At 54.4% G+C, this 16,135-nt stretch overlaps 1 protein-coding gene across 1 annotated transcript; it reads right to left on the bottom strand.

Annotated features, from left to right (window-relative positions):
• Nucleotides 1-5,684: 5,684 nt before the first annotated feature.
• On the bottom strand, nt 5,685-8,369 carry TP53TG5 (TP53 target 5). Its single transcript, XM_045833166.1, has 4 exons — nt 8,322-8,369; nt 7,992-8,066; nt 7,673-7,800; nt 5,685-6,180 (listed from the first exon to the last, which is right to left on the bottom strand). The coding sequence occupies exons 1-4, from the start codon at nt 8,367-8,369 to the stop codon at nt 5,685-5,687; spliced, it is 747 nt and encodes a 248-aa protein (XP_045689122.1).
• Nucleotides 8,370-16,135: the final 7,766 nt, after the last annotated feature.

Here is a 16,135-nt window from a genome sequence, read left to right as displayed (position 1 = left end):
CGCTTCTGCCTGTCCTTCCTTTGGGATGCTGTGTAACTCGAGGTCAGCACGCCAGGCAGGGGAGCTGTGTGCAGAGAATTAGGTCGCCTGCTCCTTTCCTGGGCCCCAGATTCATTCCTCCATTTGGTTAAAATCTTAAGGGCAGGGGACTCCTGGGTCCCTGTTCCCTATACCTACAGCCTCCTCTACTAGACCGTGGATAGACCGCCCACCGCGACTCTCGGGGATTGCAGTCCCACTTGCTGGTGATTTCTGAGCGTGTGCAGAGCGCGCTGGTCCAGATCCACTTCTGCGTCGGAGCTGTCGGGGCTCCTCCCTGGGTCCTCTAGAGTCTGCCTGCCAGTTGTCAGCTTTTAGTGTTAGGGCTACACAGGTGAGTTCTGGATCTTCCTGGGAAGCCTTCCTAGCCTCCCAGCGCCCAGCCCGCCCTCCAGAGCAGGGCGTGGAGCGTGCCTGGGTGGAGGCCGGAAAGGGGCTAGGGTGAGGCGCCTCTGTCGCTCCGGGCGCTCTGGCTGGGCTACAGGGTCCGGGGGGCGAGGTCCGCTGGGGGTGACTCGCCCTAGGTGGGTGGATTTCCCTCCAGACGCCACAAGTCCAAAGGCACGTGACTGACTTTGTTTTGAGAATGGTGTCAGAACACGTCGCGTGGCTGCCATGTCCATTCGTCACCTGTGCTGGCCGCTCCAGCTCTGCTGGCACCCCTCTCTGGGGCTTTCCTTCGGGAGCTGTGCTGTTCTGCATAGTTCCTGCGGTGACAGGCCTCGGCCCCTTGAGCGTTAATTTCAGTTTCGGGTTCCACCACAAAGTCAGGGGAGCCTTATTTAAAAAAAAATAAAACAGTGACTGAGCTGAATGACAGTTGGGGTCAAAAATATGTGACCTCAATGAGATTTTTTTTTTATTTGCAAAGTAACAATAAAAGCAGTATCTAGAGGCAAGTTCCAGAGAGAAGGGCGCCATGGCAGTGATGTCATGTTAGAAATAAATAGCATCTATTGAGTGCTTAGCAGATGCCCAGCAGTGGGCTGAGCGTTCAGCGTCTCGCTCACTTAACCTTCCCAGCAACTTTCCGAAGGGGAGCATGTCCGCCGTGTTTTACAGATGGGGGTGCTGTGGGGGTTCTGCCAAAGGTTCCGTGTGAGGAGCTGGGAGGGCCAGGGTCGGGGCCCCAGGAGAGACATCAGTGAGCTCACTGGGAAGGCTTTGATGGGTAAAGGGTGCGTGCGTTCTTCGTGGTGAAGTAACCTGTCGCCTTACAGTCATACACCTGCATCCCACTGTACTGTTTGAATGCTAAGGATGTGTAGTGCTTTATAAACATTAGGAGCTTTCTAAGGAAAACTGATGGATAGTACATTCAATATGGCCACAGATTTCCAGCTGAGCAGAGGACTGTAGGAAATGTTTTTATTCCAAAGGATAAAGGAAAGTTCCCTCCACCCCACCACTGAGTGGGTGTATCCCTGGACTTTCTAGGGGTCCGAAGTCTGGACCTCCCTCTATCCCACTCACTGCCTGACCTTGGGCCATTTGGAGAGAAGGGAAGACTCGTGCCCAGCAGGTGCTCAGAACAGTGTCTCCTTTCCAAGGACGACGGGAGAGGAGAACAGGATGTGTAGTTCCGACGGTGCCTCTGACTTCTAGTTTGGGGCAGCCCCATCCAGATCAGAGCCAAATGGGCCAGGTGGCCATCAGTTGATACCAGGGGTCAGGGTGGAGCGCGCCAGGTCCCCGTGAGTCCAGTGGGTGTGCACAGCTCACACAGGCGCCCCTGGAAGCGGAGGTCTTTCGACCTTAGATTCTTCATTCGGTGACTCCCAGATCAGGGGAGCTTCCTCCTGCCAGTCCCAGAAGGCACTGCGGGCAAGGAGCTGCCCGGGGTCCACAGAGCCTCAGAGCAGGGGCAGGCACCAGGGACATGCCCTGCAGAGGGATTGGACGCCACTGTGGTGCTTGGGGTTTTCTGTAGGAAATTAGCGAAGGGTGGCGAAAACAGCACTGAGATGAGGGGGTGCAGAGAGCTGAGTTCCAGTCCCCACCCTGCCCCTCCCTGGGCAAGTCAGAGCTCTGGGGGCTCTAACACAGACCTGAGAGCGCTGTGATGGAGAGCAGAGTTAAGTCCCGGGGCCCAGTACTGGCTGTGACACCAGATGAGCTACTTCACCCGTCCCTGCCTCGGTCTCCCCATCTGTCAGCGGAGGATAATAATAGTGCTTCCCCGAGTGGTTGCGAGGATTCACTGAGACGTCGTGGGTAGAGCGCTCAGCGCGGGGCCTGGCACATGGGAAGTGGCCCATAAATCGAAGTTATAGTTGTTGCCCCCCCATCCCAACCCCCACCGCACAGAGGACATGCCTTTCTTCTGGGCCCTGAGTGGTTCCAGCTGTCACCTGGGGGGACAGGCTTGCCCAGGATCCAGGTGCAGCCAGCAAGTACTGAGCCCCTGGGTGCCACACACTGAGAAGGGACGTAATGTATTCTCACTTAATCCAATGAGATTCGCACCATTATTTTCCTCATTTGCCAGACAAGGCGAGGATAAGGAGTCACTGAGGGTGGGAAGCTGGGCCTGCCTGCGTCCACAGCCTCATATGCCCGAGTTCCAGCCGTGTTTGAGTGCTGTGTGGGTCCGAGGGGGGAGGGACAGTCTCGGGGGTGCCGATGCCGTCTTCGGAAAAGGTCGTGAATGTGGACGTAGGACGGGCTTTGTGGCAAGTGAGTTCCCTTTACTGGGCAGTTGGGCAGCTGCTCGCAAGTGAGAAAGAAAGTCGGTACCGGCCTCTCGGCCTTATTATGATGTGGGGCCGGGGAGAAGGCACGGAAGAAGGCCGAACACTTGTTCGGTACCCCACAGACGGGCCTTGTGTCCGTCAAGCCCGATGTGCTCAGAGCCCCCTGGAGTGGATAGTGGTGTGCCTATGGAATAAATAAACGGATGAAATAGCTTCAAAGAGATGATGTGACTTAAAAGTCACTCAACCACCTGGAAGTTAGTCCACCCTCCCCCGCAAGTCCAGTCAACTGTTAGGAAGCCGTTTCTGCGGTGCTCGCTGATGCCCGTTGCAGCCCAGATCAGGGTCTGAGCCCAGCAGAGGAGCCTCAGGTTGAAGCGCTTCAATAAAGGGAGGCTGTAGTGGGGAGACCCCGACAGCACCTTGTGGGAGGCGAGTTGCCTGGGGACCAAATGCCAGTGCTGGTGGGGACAGGCTGGAAGAGGTGCCCCTGCCAGGAGTCATTCCCACAGGAGGCCTGCGTCCTCGCTCCCCCCCAGGGCGCTCTGGGCACACGGCCCCCTATTCCACAGCGTTCCCCACCCCCCACCGGCAGCTCTGGCCCCCCGGGGGCAAAGGGGAAGCTGCTGGTCTTTCTGGGTCCTCGTTGGGGTTCCCTGGGTAGGCTCCCACAAAGAATAGTGCTGTCCCCCGCCACCCCCAGGAGTGTATTTTGGGTTTTTGGTGTTTTTTTTTTTTGTTCGTTTGTTTTGGCTGGAAGCGCACTGCCCTGACTGTCTCTGCTGAGAGCCTAGGACGGACGTTCACAGGAAGGTGGATGATGGAATGGAGACACTTTGGGAGGAAAGATGGAGAGGTTGTTTTCGAAGGTTGGCGGGGTTGACGATGTCCAGCAAGGGAACCGGAATGGAGGTTCAGGAACTGGGCTGGGGTGCACGCTGAGCAGGAGGACAGCTTGAAGGGGAGGTTATTGGGGTGGTGTTGCACAGCACTGGGGAGGGGGTGGCGTGCCATAAGGCAGGGAGGGAGTACAGCCAGGCCACCTTCCCCAGGCAGAGCCGGGCAGTGCAGAGCAGTCCCACAGGCGAGCCCAGGCCGTCCTCTCTGCTGGATGCACAGTCATGCTGCTGAGCGCCAGTGGGGCGGAGGGTTGCCAGCAGGAGGGCTCGGGGGGAGCCCCTCCCGTCCTTTCCTCTCCTAATCTGGGGATCCCTCTCCCTCACTGCCCTGGCTCCCCAGGGTAGGGTGAGGTGGGGCCGGGGCCCCCAGGTGGCTCTGCTGCTTTCCTTTGGGCATCCGCTCGGCATCCGCTCAGCGCATCCTGCCTCTGGGGGAAGGAAAAGGGAGGAGCGCCATCTTCGTTCAAGAAAGCCGGGGCTCTCCTCTCCCCAGCTGCACGCTCAGGGCCCTGTAGCTTCTGACAGAGGGTGACTCCGACCAGATGGGTGGACCAGGGCTTTCGCCGGGTGAGGTGTGTGCCGTGTCACATGGAAGCAGCAGGAACACAGTACTGGCTTCCCGCCCGGCCCTGCTGTCCACGACCTCTGACTCAGGTGAGGCCAGCGACACCCACGTACCGACACCTGACGCTGTGATAATCAGGGCGCGGTGCACGTGTGTGATGGGCTGCACAGACGCTCCCTTGGGCCTTTACCTTCCTCTCGGACGGGGAACGGGGAGCAGCCAGGAGCCCGAGATCAGGGTTCTTGCCCCACCACCGCTCCTAGTGGTGTGAGCCTGGGCAAGGGTTTCCCTTCTCTGCAGCACGGCCTCCTGCTCTCCTTGGCTTGCAGGGCCATTGTGAGGCATCTGGCACCCAGGAGACACCCAGAAAGCACCCAGGAAATGTTCCCTTTCTGTGACTTCATAGAGGAACCCCTCAGGAAGCCAGTTCGTGGGGTCGGGCAGCGGGGCGGGGGGGGGGGGCTGCAGGTTGCAGGCTTTTTGTCTCAGGTTCTGGGCTGACTTTAGGGACCTGGGGATGGGGTGGAAGAAGCCAGAAGTGATGCACGTTCCTCCCCCTGGCCCCCTCCCCAACTCCACGGAGGGCCTCTTTTCTCCAGTTTCCAGCCCCAGGCAGACAGGCAGAGCCAACGGAAGCGTTCCTCAGTGCCATATGGGAGATTTTTATTTGTATACTCGCGAATTTTCCCGTCCAACCCTCCCAATCAGATGATTTCATGATCCACCCTCTGCTCACACTCGGGCTCCCATCCGAGGTCACACCACCTGCAAGCGGAGACCTGGTGTTAAGAGCGAAGGCTGCCCCCAGGGGGCGCTGCCACCTAGGGAGAGGGCTTAGGGACCCCGCGCTGAGGTGCCTGGCAGGTTGGAGATTGTGGTTTTGTGAAGCGGAAGCCTCCCTTCCCACTGGACCCCCTAGTGCAGCACCCCCTTCCTTTCCTGGGACTTGAATTCTCTCTTGGAGTGGCTGCAGTATTTTTTTTCCCCATGCTGAAGAACTTTTTTCCGAGTAAATCTTATTTGAGGCATGAATAAAGAGAACAAATGGAGAGTTGGTTTGGTCTGAGAGAGGAGGGGATTCGGCGGACCTCTGCTCGGCCACGCCCCTCCCCCCCCCCCCATTTAGAAATTCCTGAACTGCTTCCTCAGGCCTCTGTGAGATTCTGAGCTATAGCAGCTGTGGCCTCTCCATGAGGCCTCCAGGCAGCGGGGTGACCCCCCTCGGAACCCACGCTCCCAGGGTGTGCCTCTCCTCCCCTAGGGCCCCTGCTTGGGTCCTGAGGGGCTCCGCCAGGCCACCAGACTGCTGTGTGGTCTCGGTGAGTGGCTTCCCCACCTCCGAGCCTCCCTTTCCAGGCCTGAAGGTGGGGCCTCCCAGCACTGCCAGCCACAGCCCCCAAGGCTGTACCCTGAGCCCCCCCGAATCTGGGGCCCAGCTGTGGGCCTGGCGTGGGGCGGGCATCTCACCCTGGCCTGGTGGTGGCCTCGTCACACCCTGTAGGGATGGCACATGGGCAGCTCGAGTGATGCCGAGCAGAAGCGGGTGCAGCAGCGCTTGACCCAGCGCAGGGCGGACGACCTGCACATCACGCGGGGCCCTGGGAGGTGGATCCGCGTGGGCAGCCCCTCAAACCAGAGCCAGCGGTCCGCCGCTTCCAGCTGCTCCGTGTCCCCGTGCTGGGTCTTCAGGAAGACGACTCTGGGGTCCCCAGTGGGCAGTCGCCTCTCCCCGGCTCCGGCACAAGTGGTCAGGCGATGAGCCCTCGATGTCTTCGGGCCCTCGGGCTCCCCCTGTTCTCCTCTCCCTGGCACTGCCGCCCGGGACTCCCGGACCTTCTTCCTCTCCCGCAGCCCCACCCTGGGCTCGGACTCCTTAGGCTTCTTTGTGGACTTGAACGTCTTGGGCTCCAGCTTCTTCTTGGAGCACCTGGCCTCCTGGAGCTCTTCAGTACTCCGGTCCACTCTGTAGCAGACGGTGCTGCTCCTGGCAAGGAGAGGAACAGCAGTCGGCCGCGCAGGCCCACGGCCCGGTCCTCTCGCTGTGCGGAGACTGCTGCGGTCAGGGCAGCCTGTGCGGAACGCTAGGGAGGGCCCCGGAAGGAACTTCTCTGCCGCCCAGGGGCCTCGCACCTGGCCGCAGGAGGTGGGATACATACTGGCAGCAGGGATGTGAGAGGCTGAGGGGGCAAAAGCAGGTGACTGGGAGGTAGGACCCCTAGGAATACAGGCGGTCGGCATCAGCCACTAGGCCAGGCTTCTGCCTCCGGGTTTCAGCTGATGGGGTGAACTATTGCAGTGTTTTTGTTTTGGGGTTTGTTTTTTTATTCAGATTGTGTTTTAGGGGACCTGAGGGTTCTGAGGAATTGTCTCTGCCTACCCCAGGGCGGGGTGAAAGCAGGACAACTTCCCCCAAAAAACACAACTGTGGTTTGGGGACAGACTCTTGGGGTTCAGCTGTTTTAAAAAGGCTGGGAAACTATGGGGCTCGTTGATCCGCACCTGCTGGCTCCTGGTTTCCTCATTGCCTGCACTGGACCACCTTGGAGCGGGGCCCAGAGTGGTGGGGCTGTCCAGAGGCAGTAAACGCCGGAAGGGACTTTCCTAAAAGGTGTCTATTCCGATTGGGTCCCCTGCAAAGTGTCCTAGCTGGGCGTGTGGAGAGGGGCAAGGCCTTGGGCTCAAGATAATGACAATACCGATGATGATAATGACCAGCACTGATCGAGTGCCCATCAGGCGTGAGACCCGACACCCTCACAGCGGTCCTGCAGAGTAGGGGGCGGTGAAGTGACGGAGCGGCTCAGAGAACACGGGCTTTTGAGACAGGCAAGCTGGGGTTCAAATTCGCTTCTGCCCCCTACTATCTGTGTGATTTGAGGCAAGAAGTATAACCTCTCAGAGCCTTAGCTTCCTCCTCTGTAAAACTGGGATGATTCTGTCTACCCAATATGATTGTTGGGAAGAATAAGCTAAATGCGAAAATGCTTGTAAAGTATTTAGCATGGTGCCTGGCACCGAGCAGGTGCCTAACCAGCGTGAGTTTTCTTAATATTCTGACGTGACTGATGAGGAAACCGAGCTCCAGAGAGATGCCTAGTCTGCAGGTGGAGGTTGGGGTGGTGTTGACCTGAGAGCGGGAGCAGGAGGGGCCCCACCCTGCTCCATGCCCCAGGCAGGGGGTAGTCCCACAACTGCACGGTTGCGACCATGGTTTCGGTCACGGCTCCGGTGACAGACGGGCAGGGCTTCCAGTCCTCGCTCAGCCTCTTACCGGGTCAGGTAACTGGGACAAGGCGCTCCATCTCCCGAGCCTCAGCTTCTCATTAGTAAAATAGGGCTCATAAATACCTTTCTCTCAGAGCCTCTGTGAAAATTAGGTTTTCTAGATTCCCGAGCACAGCGCCCGGTCCTAGTAAAGCCAGCTGTTGGGCCCGTGTCAGGGCCGGGGGCCGGGGGCCGGGGCGGGCTGAGCTCACCTGGAGATCAGGAGCACCTTCCGCACTTTGAGCGGCGAGTTCCAGCACTTCCTGGCCAGGTTGTGCAGCTCTTGGATCCGGGGGTTCGAGCTCCTGAACAGCCTCAAGAATGACAAGTTTTTCAATACCTGCCGGAGTTGAGAAACCAGAGAAACAGGAGCTTCAGTTTTCCTGGGATCGTGTCCTACCCGCTCTCTGTCCGGACTCTGGCTCAGCTCAGCCCGGGGACCGGTTCTGGGTCACTTGACCACGGCACTAGGAGCAGTGCCCCGGGGGCACTCGGGCCCGCCTTAGCTGGGACCAGAATGGGGCATCTCACCATTTTGAGTTGGTTCCACACAATTAGTTTGTGGACAGGCTGCTGTATGCTGTCCTGTCGTTTCTCATCTTGCATCTAAGAGACAGAGAGAGGGAGGGAGCGCTAACCCAGGAAGACCCCCGCCCCTCCGAACGCCTGCCTCTCCGTTCAGCCCAGCGTGGCTGCACCTTCCCTAGACGGCGAGTTTTGTCACCGCAGTTTGGGGGCAGGCACGGGGAGGCCATTTCCCTCTCCTGACCTCCCTTCACCCTCGAGCTCTCCCTCCCCCTCCCCCTGCCCTGGGCGTGGCTGGGCTCCGTAAGGCCAACCATACCCAGTCCCCTGTCCGACCTTGGAATCCACACTGTTCTTGGGCCTCTTCTTTGCTGATGGACTCATGCTGGGGCTGCGAGGCCTCAAAGACAGATGGAGCAAGACTGGTACCAGGTGCTGCCTGAGCCTTGCCCCTCCGGGTTCAGCCAGCTCGCAGGCTGGGCATGAGGGGGGCTGCGCAGCAGCTGCCAGGGAGGGGAGCTGTGACATCACTGAAATGCGTGACAACAGCAGGGCTGGGTGGGTCCCCAAGGAGTATGTGTGTGGCAGGGGTGGCGGGTCAGGAAGAAGCCCCCACTGGTGGAGAGCCTGGTGTGTGGCAGGCAGAGACGTATATTGTCACCTCCTCCCTGTGCGGCAGGGGGGTTGTTCCTCTTTGTAAATGAAGAAGCCAAGGTTCAAAGGGGATACATAGTTCCTTGAGGCCTAGGGTGGATAATGGTGGAGCGGGAGACCTAAGGTCTGATGCTCAACCCACAAAGCCAGAGGTTCCCAGCTATGCTCATCCGTGCACTCACGTCCCGCGTGTAACTCAGGCCCGGCCACATGTCAGGTGATGTTCTGAGTCCCGGAGTGGAAGAGAATCCCCGCCCTCCAGGAGCTTACACTCCAGTGGAGGGCAACCGAAACGGTGTGTGTGCTCACCGATGTTTAATGATTGGCTCCCTAGAACAAAGCGCCCGTCGTGTGTGCGTGTGTTATCACTTTTACGGATGGAAATCTAAAATAATGAAATTTGACAATCCTCTTTATTGTAAATTCCATTTAGCCGGTCGATTCTTATAGCACGCTTCTCCGGAGTTGTGCCCGACCCTTGCGGCCACAGCCAGCCTTGTTTACACGGGTAAACAAGTGTACTGCCAGTGTGGGTATTGGTACTCTCATTTACACGAAGAGTAAGAAGAAAGTGAAACAAACGAGAGAACAAAGATGCTGGAATTCAGGCCATTCATCAGGGACACGGTCGACTCATTTGCTGTGTTGGACCGTGTTGCTGTTTCCATGTAACAGCTGGAGACAGGACACAGGACACAGGTTTACACTTACTCTGCAGTATTAACATCTCCACTACTTTCTTATGGCCAGACCATGGGTTGGTAAATTTCTTCTGTAAAAGCCACATAGTTGCCACTGTTCAGCTCTGCTGTTGCAGGGTGAAAGCAGCTCTAGATGATATGTAAATGAGTGGACACAGCTGTGATGCAATAAAACTTTATTTACAAAAATAGTTGACGGGCTGCCTTTGGCCTATGGCCAACCCCTGGTCTACATCAACAAGACGATAAACCTGATGTATCACGTTTACCTATGTCTGTGGTGTAAATACTCCTTCCACAGCTGATTTCAGTCTACCAATGTGATGTCACTGAATGCAGAGTTGAACAGAAATGCACAATACCATACTATTACATATTAGATACAGAGTCCAGCAGAAATAAGGCCTGCTTGAGTGTGGTTGGTAGGGTAATAATATGGGTGTGATAATTTATAGTTTCATTTGAACATTTCACCTGAAATGCCATATGGTGTGCCTGAGTGTGATATAGTTATGTTACAGAACTATGTGCTTGTGATTTTGTAATAAAAAAGGGGCATTATTTGTGCTGGACTCTGTATTTCTATGGATGTAAAGACTTTCAAGAACATAGATAATAGTAAAAGGAAGGTAGTAAAAAATTAGGAACTGATGAGTTTGAACATTTTCAATCCTTTTTTTTTTAAAGATTTTATTTATGCTTAGAGAGAGGGAAAGGGAGAGAGAAAGAGGGAGAGGAACCTCAATGTGTGGTTGACTCTTGTGCGCCCCCTACTGGGGGGGCAACCCAGGCCTGTGCCCTGACTGGGAATCAAACCGGCGACCCTTTGGTTCACAGCCCACTGAGCCACACCAGCCAGGGCCCATCTTTGTCTTTAATATCATTAATTAAGCTTGTATAACTTAATTTTTAATGGTGGCTATGCTTAGCAACCAGCTGGCAGAGGTCCTGAAAATGTGATAGGTTTCTGTGAGCCCTCATGCGTCAGTCCCGGCACACCACTGTTACGTCAAATGGAAATATGTGCGTGGAGAAAACCGAACAGGGCGGAGGGGATAGGAGAGCAAAGGGAGAAGGTTGGCTGCGGTAAAAGGGTGGAATGGGAAGGCTTCGTCACCAAGATGAGATCTGAGAAGAGACTGGATGGAGGGAAGGAAGGGGAGGGCAGCAGTGGCAGGAGGTGGGGTGACAGGGGGACAGATGGAGGGAGACTTTAACAACGTGGGCTGCTCTGAATACTCTGAAGAGTTTGTGAGAAACGGCTTCTTGGGTACAGTGCCCCCAGCGGCGTTGGCCAATCTGACACCCATCCATGTGTGGGAACCACTTCACCCCATACAGCCTCTAGGGCGGAGGGGTATGCACGCACAGGCAGTGCTTTGCTCTGCCTTGCAGGGGTGACAGACCAAGCCTAGGCTACAGAACAGCTTCTTAAATATAAAAATCCTTTATTATTAGGGTGAGGGAGCAGGGGGAGGGTGGCTAAACACACCGTGGCCCCGGGGAGAACCCCAGGAGGTGACGCGGGAGGGAAGGCGTGGAGGACAGCCCCCTCCTTCCCGTCCACCCCAGTGCTCCTCGGCCCCTGTGCCTGCTCAGCCGTTCCTCTCCTCGCAGGTTCCAGCTCGCATCATCAATCCGGCACTCCTGGGCTCTGGTGGGCGGCGTCAGAACCATCTAACGCCCCGCTGCCTGCGGGTGCCGAGTGCTGGGGACCCACTGTGTGCTAGGCACTGAGGGGACCCACTGTGTGCTAAGCACCGAGGACAGCAACATCAGAGCCAGAGCGTGCCGCCCCTCAAGAAGCTCACGGGCCCCAGGGAGTGTGGCTCCTCAAGGCTGGGGGTTCTTTCTGTTCTATTCATTGACAAACCCCCAGAGCCTAGAATCATGCCTGGCAGGTAGTAGGTACCCCAGAAGTATTTGTTTGAAAAGTGAAAGAAGTCGGGTTCTCTATGATAAAAGTAATCCCGTGGATTGTTGGACCAGCCTGGGGAGGTCAGGGAAAGAAGGACGAGAAGTTGGTTGGGCAGAGGGGGGCGAGGTGGCCAGGGAATTCTCAAAAGAGGGAATTTTTTAAAACATAGGTGTGCGAGGGGATTAGGAACTGTCATAGGCTGCCAGAGCAGAAAGGGCCAAGAGCGGCAGTGGCTGAAGCTAGAGGAGTGAACTTGCCCACCAGGCTGCTTGGAGTCTGTCCTCAGGGCCGCAAGGGCCTTTGGAAGGGCTCTGGCAACCTAGACGTGGCGGCTGGGTTCGCCCCGGGAGCCTGGCCCCGGTGCCCCACCGTTCTGTTCCAGGCCGCACTTCTCAGCCCTCAGCACCCCTCTCTCCTGCTCTGCCTGTTCCTCCCCACAGGGATGGGGGTGGGGGTGGGGGGGATTCGTTCTTCATGACCGGGTTTTGCGCCCCGGCGATGGCTCCCGAGCCATTTTCCAGATGCCAGCTTGTGTGGTCCTTCCACTCACGGGGAGTTTCACAGTCTTCTTACAGGAACACCAGCCACCGGATCTGGGGCCCGCCCTGATCCGGAATGACCTCCTCCTAACTCGTTGTATCTGTAAAGACCCTGTTTCCAATTAAGGTCACATTCTGTGTTTGGGGGACACTATTCAACCCCGTGCAGCTACTTTCGTGTGGGTGATGTTTGCGTCTGCCTGAGCGGCACGTCCAGGTGGGGGCTTCTCCAGCACCCTCGCAGGGACTCATTGCTGTACCCTTCGGGTGCCGAGGCTCCTGGCCGGCCCGCCTTCTTATGTGCGTTTTATGCATAATGGCCAGCGCTTTTAAGCTGCACCTAGTGGGGGGGTGGAGAGGAATGCAGCTACTCCAGGTTGTTCGGAACTGGAGATTCTCTTTTTATTCTGCACTCCCTGTATCCCTGTAAGTCCAAGCTGGAGATGTGTCTGGATGTATACTTCTTTTAGGAACTGTGGGTCACTGAATCGTTCCAGTCCACTCTGTCGGGCAGCGGCCATGCCCTCCATCTTCGAGATAAGCTCTTCTCTCCACTGGGCTGCTTCTGAAATGGCTGAGGGATAATACCCTTAAGCTTTCTAGAACCCGTATTGTTTGATTCGCAGGATCTGTGAGGCACCTATAGTTTTTTTTAGGGGTCTTTTATCTGACTGAATAGTACACCAAAGCATCACCTTCAGTCTTTCAGACATGTAAACCAAAGGTTTTATAGTCACGTTCCCAATTTCATTACAGACCATGGTTTGTTTTGGGGGTTTATTTGTTTGTTTGTTTGTTTTGCAATTTGAGCTTTGCTAGGAAACCATTTCTTAATTTTAGCATCATTTGCCATTTGGAGAGGTTGAGGATTTTCTGCCATGAAGTCCTGGCTCCTTTATACTTAACAGCCCTTTAGTTCATGGTTCCCCAGCCTGAGCACTGCTGACATCTTGGGCAGGATGATCGTTTGATGCGGGGGGAAGAGGTGATGGGAGACGGGTCCGTCTCATGTATTACAAGATACATAAGTATCCCTGGCCTCCACTAACTAGAGGCCAGCAGCTGCCTCTAGTCTGGACAACCAAAAATGTCTCCAGACATTGCCAAAGGTCCTGAGGGAAGATGAGGGAAGCAACGCTGCCGTCATCTGAGATCGATTCTTTTAGTGCCTCTCTCCCCGCCTGCGTTTACTGTGAGCAGCAAGGGGAGGCCGGCACGTCTTCAACTCTGTACCCGGAGATCTCCTTAGCTGAGTCCCTCAACTCATCGGGCACATTTTCTTCTTCCCACCTGACTGCTGCAGGGTTGCTAAACTTGGTGCCACAATGTAGCAAGAATTCCTCTTTCCCCGGTTTCACTAGTGTTTGTCTCACCTTCCTCTATGCCAGCGGATTTCATCCGATGTGTCACGTGGCGCCCTGCTGCGCCGAGAGAATTTTTAAAACATACAATGCCTGACTATTTAGTCAGGGACACTGACCTCTTTTCCCTTAGATTGTCAAATAAAATAGTAACAACAGTCAACACAACAATATCTGTCCGGTGTGAACGAATAAAAATTATACCTATCTTTTTTGTCAGATCAGCAAAAAACGTATTTTTTGGTGTGCTGTCGAATTTTAGTAATTAGTCGATGTGTGCCGTGGGAGGACACAGGTTGAAAATCGCAGCTCTGTGCCCTGAATGCAACAGCATCAAAGCCTGAGGCTTTTTTTCAAGGCGCTTTAGGCGTTCCCTGCACTCTTCTCGAAGTCTATTGCTCAGTCCTAACGCCACTCCCATGCTTTAGAGGGCCGTGACAGCAGCCCTCTGCCCCAGTACCAGCATCTCTGTATGCTACCTGTTGCTGCGTAGCAAATTACCCCAAAGCTAGCAGTTCAAAACAAGAAGCATTTATTACCTCAAAGGTGTTGAGCATCAGGAATCCAGGAAGGCTCCAGCTGAGTGGTTCTGCCTCAGTGTCTCCCGGGGTCGCAGGGAAGCTGCGGGCCAAGGCCACACCGTGTCCAGGCCCTGCACGGGGCCAGGAACCTGTTTCAGAGCTCGCCCAGGGGCTTGCGGGGGGGCCTCTGCTCTGCTCCGGCGGCTGGCTGGAGTCTCCCATCCCTCACCCTGCGGACCTCTCTGTGGGGCTGCCGGCAGTGCAGTGGCTTGCTTCCCCGGAGCGAGCGGTCCAAGCAACGGAGAGCACACACCCAAGACGGAAGCTGTGGTCCTTTCTTTTCTCTTTACATCCTAATTTTGAAAGCAGTGCATGCCATCGTTTCTGCCATGTGTCACCAGCCCCACAGAGGAGCCCCGACACAGTCAGAGTGGGCGAGAACGTGCGAAGGTCTGAACAGAGAGAAGGTGGGGGCCCTGGGAGTGCTTCGGGGGGCTGGCAGCTGCGCTTCAGTGTCATTCCAGATGTTTTTCTCATTTCCTTTTCAACTTCATCTTTGACTCATGCGTTACTTTGAAGTGTTGTGTTTTATTTCCAAGTATTGCATTGTTTTCCAGATATTTTTCTGCTATTATTTTTATTTTCGTTCTTTATGGTCATAAAACACATTTTGTATGATTTCAATTCAATTCTCTTAAATGTATTAAGGTTTGTTTTATGGCCCAGGATATGATGTATCTTGGTGAATGTTTTATGTACGGTTGAAAAGAATGTTTATTTTGCTGTTGGTGGGTAAAGCGTTATAAAAATGTCAATCAGAACAAGTTAGTTGAGCCCTGACCAGGTAGTTCAGTTGGTGAGAGCGTCACCCCGCTACACCAAAGTTGTGGGTTCCACCCCCAGTCAGGGCTCATGCAAGAATCAGCCAATGAATGCAAAAATAAACACAAAAATTAACAAAAAAATAACAAGTTAGTTGATAGTGTTCAGGTTTTCTTAGCTTTTTTCCTGTCTGGACCTTGTTTTATTGATTACTGAGAGAGAGTTTTTTAATTTCCTAAGTGTATTATAGATTTTGCGCTTTCTTATTTTAGTTCTGTTGGTTTTTACTTCATGTATTTTTGAAGCTCTGTTATTAGTTGTATACACCTCTGTGATTGTTAAGTCTTCTTAGTGAATCGAACCTTTTGTTATGATGTAATGTCCCTCTTCATCTCGATAATAGCCCTGCCTTCGAAGTCTGCTTCTTCTGATATGAGTACTGCCAGTCCAATTTGCTCTGATGAGCAGTTTGCTTTGTGTGGTGTATCTTATTCCATCCATCCACGTTTAACTCACACATCCCTTTATCCTTACATTGGGTTTCTTGTAGACAGCATATTATTGCCTCTTGCTTTTATTCCCAATCTAGTGATCGGTCTTTTAGTTGGTTTTTGATACATTTGGATTAAAATCTACCACCTCCCTACTTGTTTTCTATTTCTTCATCTGTGCTTGTTTTCCGCGTTTCTTCATGTTCTTCCTCCCTGTGGGCTGGTCGTGTTCTGTCAGGGAAAACCTTACCCCATGGGCACCAGCGGTGGACAGTGGGACCTACTGTGTCCAGTCAAGACAGTTGGCCGCTCGCAGCGCACCACACGGCAGGAGCGTCAGCAGCATCTTGTGTGGATTCCTTGGCTCCGAGTCCGGCCAGTGGTGCCGAGGTCCCAGCTGCTCAGCGCCCACCCGGCGGGTGCGCGTTGTGGCTGAGAAACCCGTGTCCAGCCCTTTCACAGCGCGCGGTAAGCAAGCCTGCCTTTGGGAAAGATGCGATCAACGGATCGAGTCAATCTGAAAATAATATTGCACGACTTCTCATACAGCGTAAAGACCTTTCAGCGGTATATTTCCAGTTCCTCATCCCATAATTCGCACTATTGTTATTGCCATACATTTTCCTTTTAGATATCTCCGAACCCACAGTGGATCACTGTTCTTTTCCTTTCGTCATCTGTTACCTGTGAAGGTAATGAAAAACAGAAAAACAGTTAACCTTTATTTCATCCATTTCCAGAGATCTTCATTTCTGCGTGTAGATCCAGGTTTCTCTTTAGTGTCCTAGTCTTTCTGCCTCCAGAACTTCCTTTGCCATTTCTTGTAGTGCTGACCTGCTGGCAATGAATTTTGGTTTTGTTCATTTGAAAAAAGTATTTTTATCTCCTTGAATAGCTTTCAAGTTTGAAAGCTATTTTTGCTGGGTATAGAATTCTGGGTTCACAGTTTTTTTTCTTTCAGCATTTACAGATACCATTCGCCCTGGCTGGCATAGCTCAGTGGACTGAGCACGGGCTGCGATCCAAAGCATTGCAGGTTTGATTCCCAGTCGGGGTACATGCCTGGGTTGTGGGCCAGGTCCCCAGTGGGGGCCACATGAGAGGCAACCACACATTGATGTTTCTCTCTCTCTCTTTCTCACC

The sequence above is a fragment of the Phyllostomus hastatus genome, unplaced genomic scaffold (assembly GCF_019186645.2).
Source record: "Phyllostomus hastatus isolate PE091 unplaced genomic scaffold, TTU_PhHast_1.1 phas_contig_17, whole genome shotgun sequence".
NCBI classification, from domain to species: domain Eukaryota; kingdom Metazoa; phylum Chordata; class Mammalia; order Chiroptera; family Phyllostomidae; genus Phyllostomus; species Phyllostomus hastatus.
Note: the sequence above shows the minus strand (reverse complement) of the source record. Positions and strands in the feature narration are given on the sequence as shown.

Coding starts and splice junctions, on each gene's coding strand:
- TP53TG5 (XM_045833166.1), bottom strand. CDS start 8,369: ATGAGTCCATCAGCAAAGAAGAGGCCCAAGAACAGTGTGGATTCCAAG. Junction 7,801..7,991: donor TGTGGAACCAACTCAAAATG/GTGAGATGCCCC, acceptor CAACTCCGGCAG/GTATTGAAAAACTTGTCATT. Junction 6,181..7,672: donor AAGGTGCTCCTGATCTCCAG/GTGAGCTCAGCC, acceptor TCTCCTTGCCAG/GAGCAGCACCGTCTGCTACA.